At 50.3% G+C, this 6,736-nt stretch overlaps 1 protein-coding gene across 5 annotated transcripts in view; it reads right to left on the reverse strand.

Annotated features, from left to right (window-relative positions):
• Positions 1-6,736, reverse strand: part of TP53BP1 (tumor protein p53 binding protein 1) — a 68,111-nt gene that overhangs the window by 6,421 nt on the left and 54,954 nt on the right. For 4 of the 5 annotated variants that reach the window (XM_010836143.1, XM_010836142.1, XM_010836145.1 and 1 more), the window contains 5 exons: positions 5,595-5,866; positions 4,786-4,935; positions 4,063-4,493; positions 1,701-1,892; positions 1,074-1,289 (listed from right to left, as the gene is read on the reverse strand). In XM_010836143.1, coding sequence (XP_010834445.1) covers positions 1,074-1,289; positions 1,701-1,892; positions 4,063-4,493; positions 4,786-4,935; positions 5,595-5,866 — 1,261 coding nt within the window. The remainder of the gene's footprint in view (positions 1-1,073; positions 1,290-1,700; positions 1,893-4,062; positions 4,494-4,785; positions 4,936-5,594; positions 5,867-6,736) is intronic. The other variant, XM_010836144.1, reaches the window with a different exon arrangement.

Here is a 6,736-nt window from a genome sequence, read left to right on the forward strand (position 1 = left end):
TATCAACCAGTTTCCAACACCTGGGAGTGGGACGTGAACCAGCCAGTCCAGGACTCCCAGAACACCCATGCTTGGTGCCCCAGGAAGTCCTCGAGGAAACAAGCAAATACCTGGCATGGAGAAGCCGAATCCTGGCTCATTGGGAGGCTAAGATGACAGTCAGGTTATGCCTCCCTAAAACAAAACCAGCAGCAAGAGAACAGTCTGATGTAGCATGCACAAGCCTGGACTTCACAGCCAGACTGCCTAAGTCTGATTTCTGGATGACTGTGTCACCTTGGGAAGTAAACCAACATTCTGCCTTAGATTCTTCAACTAAAAAATGAATTCCAGCACCTGTAACTCACAGACACTGTATGAGGTAAAATGTATGAAGCACTGAATTCCATGCCTTACATACCCTGAACCACAGCAGAGATATTTAGATACGGAGAAGACACAGGAAACAGAAGTGCCAGGCGCCAGGACATGCGACGACAACCAACTTCCTCAGTTTGCTAGACTAAGACAGCGCCCTGGGGCAGACACTGCAGACCCTGCCTCTGTGTCTCCAGCATCCAGAGAGGCCGCGGCTGGGTCACAGCACACACCCAGTGAACAACAGATGGACTGAACTTCTATAAACACGCAGCTTGAGGGGCTGGAAAGGGGTTGTTTGGGGGTTAGTGTGGAAAGGGGAGACACAGGCTAAGGTAGCAGCTTTTAATAGGACATGTGGGAAAGCCAGAGGGCCCTGAGCATAAGGGAGGGGGCAGCAGAGCTTCCAGAGGAAGACAGTGCCAGATAAAGGAAGAGGTCCAAGAAAAACTGCACCTCCTGTGAGTCTGCCTAAAATCCATTACATTTCTTCTCCCTCCCAGAACCAACACAGCCATCGAGGGATGTTTTCCATCAAAGCCTGCCTTCCTTTCTGGTACCAGACTGGGCTCTGCTGGGAGATGGAGAGGTGGGCGTGTGCGGGCGCCGACTCTGTGATCAGGAAGGAGCCCCTGCTTGTGCCAGGCTCCACCTCTCCAGCAGCTGACCCTGCATTCCGAGGTCTGGGGGAGAACAGGGTAAAAGGGAGCACTCACCAGGTTTCACAGTGGCAGATTTCCGGCCTCGCTTGGCAGGGGACCGCTCCTCTTCAGAAGTGACAAGCTTTCTTTTGCCCGAGGGGACCCCCGTGGCGGCACGAGGGCTCTCTGTGACCTTTCGAGTCGGGGTTGTACTGCTGCTGCTGGAAGTGGTGGGGGTGGCTGGGGAGTTGATGTTACTTCGCCGTTTCCGTTTTCCTTCCACCAAATTGTCTGCGATACAATGAGCCAAAGGCAAGTCATCTCCTATGATGGTCTGAGGCCATGACCTCTAAGAAGCTGATTGCAGCCTGATTTAAAAACCACCACACCCTCTCTTCCACCTCCCACATGAGCAGGAAGCCTCTGCCAAGGCCACCATATTTTCTGTTTCAGCTTCTGCCACGACTAAAGTGTGTTTGGTCCTTTATAGAACTGGGGAAGCCAGAAAAATCTGAGGACTTACTATGGGGTCCTGGCAAGAAAACAAGAGATATGCAGTGGCTCCCAATATGAGAGTTCATTTCCATCTCATAAACCACAAAGAAGACTGAGGGAAGCTTTACAAACTGCTCGAAAGCCACCACTCTGCCCACAAGCAGGCCAGGGGTCCGTTGGCAGTAGTTCAGGAAGCCAGGGTCTTACCTAAGCTGATGTCTGCTGCCTTGGTGAGGGGCGTTACTGCCTCATACGGGCCCAGGCCATACTGCTCTCTCAGCCTGTTTCCTTGCTCCAAGGACAAGATGACAGCCATCCGCTTATACCACTTCCTTTGGCCCTCTTTTTCAATGCTGTAGTACAGCTCTCCAGACTCCTTCCTGTGTCCTTTTACCACTCCTGGGTGAAGGGGGAAAAAAACAAAAAAGCAGCTTGTTTAGGTTGCTCGGCATCTATTCAGAGCAGGCCTGAAGCAGGGAGTCACAGGAGGTCCAAGAGAGGGCTGAGGTTAGGACTGAGCAAACTCCTAGCCGTCAAGCCCACACACCACCACCACTCAGGGATTGGAACGTGAAGGTTCCCAGCAGCAGGAACCCTCTAGTTATAAAATTGTTTCCTAAAGCCAGCCTTTATGGGTTGTTAGCAATTCAAATGGTTCTCAAAATGAAATGCATGTGGTTTCTTAATGGTCCCATTATAACTTACTAAACCTTTCCTTCTTCGTTTGTTTGGAGGCTGGGTGGTAATTCTTGAGTTAAGTCACAGATGAAAGATGACATCATTTCAAGAGAAAGCACGAGTCTGTGTAGCAAAATCGAAGCAGAAATACAGAGCAGAGAAAGGAAGGAAATCAATCCTGCCTCTCCTCCATTATCTGCTTCTCTGATCTTGCTCTGATTCGGGACCTAAAGACAAGGCCTCCAGACTAAAAGGAACTCAGTGTGGGGCACAAAAGCACATTGGGCTAGAATTCAGGAGACCTGAGTCTAGGCCTAATTCTGCTGCCACCAAGCTGTGTGATCATGGGCAAGACCCGTTTCCAATGCTATGAAAAAGATACCTATGTAAAGATAAATACAAATATAAAAACAGGGCACTAATGTGAATACTTTCTCATTCCTATGAAGAGAAAAATCAATGTATTCTCTCCTGTTAGCCAGTGCTTGAATGAAGGGCTAACAGAAACCCAGAGCATGTACCAAGGGGGAAAAAAAAAGGAGAAAGCAGGCCTTGGTTCTCTCCTTATCTCTGCCACAGAGTCACTCGCTCTGCCCTTGCTTGTTCATCTCCTGGCTTAAATCTCTACCACCACACTAAATCCTCAAGAGCACAAAGAAGGCCAAGGTCAAGAATACCCTTCACACTCATGAAGAGGCCTAGTCTAACACCCGCAGACAGCCTCAATAAATGGGGCCGAGTCCCCTTCCCCTGAATGGCACAACGCACGCAGGATAGAGAACCGGCTCTGTCTTAAGAGGGCCTAACATGGACTTCCAAGAGAGGCTTTACACTGGAAAGAGGAACAAATACATTTGACACAAACAGTGTAAGTCACAGGCCATAAAAGATCTCAATCCATGTGCTACTGATGCTAAGTGAAGCTAAGTGTTACCCAGAACTAGAAGGTGAGGTGGTTCATTTAACAATGAAATAAAGCAGCAGACAGCAAACCACTGAGGAGTCCAAACACAACAAAGTCTGAAGAGACTTCAACTGACGCATTTTTGCCCACTGTACCCAATCACTGTTCCAAACAACCCTCATTAAAGAATGTTTTTAATGACAAACTCAATGAAACATGTATCTCCAAATCACCTCATAGAAAAGAGGCAACACATTCAAAGAATGGACACATGAAAGGTAGACATCCCAGAGACACCCTCTGGCTGTCGCCCACCCCCCTCCCACACACAATGCCGTGAGAAGGGCATGCACTGCCGTCGCATTCTTTTCAGAAACTCATTAATGCCAACCTAACCAAGAGAAAACAGGAGACAAACCCAAACTGAAGGACAGTCAAAAAACACCTGACCCAGTACGTACTCCTCAAAACTGTCAGGGTCATGAAAAACAAGACAAGGTTCAGAGATTGTTACAGATCCGAAAACAAAAGACATGTGAGGAGTAAAGGCAGTACAGGAATCCTGAACTGGATCCTGGAACAGAAAAAGGACGTGGAAAAGCTGGTGAAATCCGTGTGTCAGGAATTGAGTTAATGGTATAGTGCCAAGGCAGTAGTCTTCATCCTGACAAAGGTGCCAGGTTAACGTGAAATGCTGACAACAGGGAAAGGGGAACGCTGGCTGAGGGGCACAGGGGACGTCTCTATGCTATCAGTACTCTGCACATGGCAGATGCTGTGTGTATATACGTTTTTTCCAAACTACGGAGTTTATTCAAAAATAAACAAGGGGAACAAAGAACAACAAAGCAGCCAGGGGTGAGAGTAGGCCGTGTCAGGAATGAAATTTCTGACTGGAGGGCACAGGAGAGCACTGAGGCTGGAGTGAGTGCTGCTGGTGGTGGAGGGCCGCGGACGCGTTAGGAGGGCTCTGGCTTTTTCCAGTACCTGCACTGAAATACTCATCCTCCGAGAGGGCGGTCACTTCCGTGTCCAGGGGGATGGGGTCACACAGCAGGATGTCTTTGCCCAACACGTCACACTCGTACCCATCGTCAAAGAGCAACTTATACTTCCCAGCTCCGACATCTCGTGTGATTTTTCCAGAGTAAAAATAGCCATTGGATGACCACTTGGCTACAACACGGAGCCCTACAAAGCTGTTCCCTGGAGAGGAGGCATCTAAGCCATCTGAAGGGCCAGCAGCAGTCTGGAATGGAATCTCGGGAGAGTCGCTTCGACGCAAAGCACCAGCACCCGAGTCTGCCCGTCTGCTGGAGTCTGGCGCTCGAGGCACGATACGGGTGAAGGATTTATCATCCGGCGACATGCTAGGTGAAATGTCCTCTATGCCCAAGGGGCCAGGCACAGCTGTTTCCCTAAAGTGAGATAAGAGACAGGCGAAGGCAGTGAGAATGAGCCAAGGGCAGTAGGATCTATCAGTTTCCCCACTCCTCTGTCCGTGGTCTCCAGCCCGTTCGCTGCTAACCCCATCGCAGGCAGAAGCCTGGTGTCTCAGGGGCCTCACTCTGATCCCGGCCCACTCCCCAGTCAGTGTGGGCCCCTCTTCTCCCTCCTGACACCCCACATACTCTCTGCTCCCCTCTCTTCTCTCTACTCCCTTTTTTCTGAACAAGTCACAGACTAGTGTATCTCACACTACCCGGGTACCTGGTTCCAGTGGTCCGAGAAGGCGGGCGGCCCCTTCGCCCGCGCCCACGAGGTGTGACTGGAGCCTTCCCTGCCTGTCTGATGCCAAGGCCCGCATCACCATCCTCCTCACACACTGGCGTCCCTGTCTGACTGACCCCTTTTCTAGGACTAGAGAATGAAGACAGGTTAGTCTGAGAGCGCCTGCTACCGGATCCTTCTTCACAGTCTCCCCTTGGTCCTCAGACTACATGCCAGGCCAGCAAGGCTGGGCCTCCAGGGCAGCAGGAAGCTGGTCCACACACCCACCACCAAATTAGCTGGGAGCGGGAGTTAGGATACCAAGTAAAGGGCATCCTTCTACACTCCAGTCTAGACCCTCCTGACAAAGCTTCCTACTGCTGCCCTCAAAAACAGCACATCCACTCCTGCCCTGCCTTCTCTTGTACTTCAGGCTCTGGGTACCTGTAGAGGAAAACAAAAAGCTAGGGAACGTGTCAGGTTGGGGCCACTACCCCGAACTTCCTGTGCTCCCAACCAAAACACCCACAGGCTGCAGAAAGTGGGGGGCGGGGGGCAGGAGCCTGGGCCAGCATTCCCGAGGCCCCTCACCTGTTTTCCACAGTTTCTCAGGAAGTCTACCTCCCACAGGGCTCCACCCTACCTCCCATGCAAACCCAAAACAGGAGAGGAATGAAAAGGGGTGGAAGAGGAGTTGATCGATCCTAGGAGGATGGGGGGACTTTCCGCAACTCCCCTTTTCCCATGATATTAACACGTCAGCAACCCTGCCCCTGCGGTGGCTCTCTCTCTGGAGACCCTGTCTGCACCTCAGCTTTCCTGGGCCTCCTCGGGAGCTGGGCAAGGCAAACTCGGCAGGTTCTGTCCCGCTGGTTTTCCCTTTGAGCTGTCCGGCTCCTCTCCCTGAGCTGCCGCTGCTGTGCATGGCAGACAGGCTCGTCCCACTTGACGTGCGGTGTAAGCTGGACGCCTTGGAGGAGAAGGAGCTGATGTCCCCCAGGTCACCCGAGGAGCCGCCGGTCTGTGAAGGGGAGACTTCCGTTTCACACTCCTGACACTCTACGATCGGCTCTTCGGTCTCCTGCCGGAAGAAAGGGGTATAACGGCTTAGAAACGCCACAAGAACATAATGCTCCTGTGATGACTGGATAGTCCTAGATGGCAAGAAATTTCAGTTTAGAGAGTTGGGAATTAGGAAAGAACTTTCTGGAATAATGGAAATGTTCTGTATCTTGCTTTGAATAGTTGTGACATATTGTCAAAACCACTGAACTGCACATTTAAGACCCGTGCATTCTATAGGGAATATATACTTCAATAAAATAAATAAACAAAGATGGTACTAGATCAGGAGGAGGGGGCCTCTATTACCTGGAGCTAAGTTAAATTATCTTTTTACTGGACAAGTTCACAACCTTTGGCTGCTGAGATGCCAGCAAGGATTCCAACGCAGAGAAGAGAGGTAACGCCCTAGGTGAAGGAAGGCAGGGAAGCTGGCAGGTTAGAGGAGGAGAAAGTATGGTCAGGAGCCCTTCTGGGTACCTGATTACAGCAGTGGGTAGCCTGACAGTTGTTTCATATTAGGTATTTCAATACACGATTAAGGAAATTAAAAATCACAGGCAAAAACTGATATATAATGGTATTACTGTTTATAAAAATGAAGACCAAAAAGATAGTAAGCAAAATATTTGAATTTCTGATACCTACAGAGGACAGGAATATCAAACTGACTCTATCTCACTCCCGTGCCTGCTTTGATGAACTGGTAGTGGTTGCCTGGAGCTCAGTCTGAAGCAGCTTCTGAAGCTAATCCCCAGGCTTAATAAGGAAAGGTTCTAGAACCAACCAGCAGTGTCCTCTCTCGGCACAGAACTGAGAGATTATAGGGCACCTGTAATCTGCCCACCTGCCTTCCTCCTCTAGACTGTCTGTGCATGACCGTGCTGCT

The sequence above is a fragment of the Bison bison genome, unplaced genomic scaffold (genome assembly GCF_000754665.1).
Source record: "Bison bison bison isolate TAMUID 2011002044 unplaced genomic scaffold, Bison_UMD1.0 scf7180017864061, whole genome shotgun sequence".
NCBI lineage: Eukaryota > Metazoa > Chordata > Mammalia > Artiodactyla > Bovidae > Bison > Bison bison.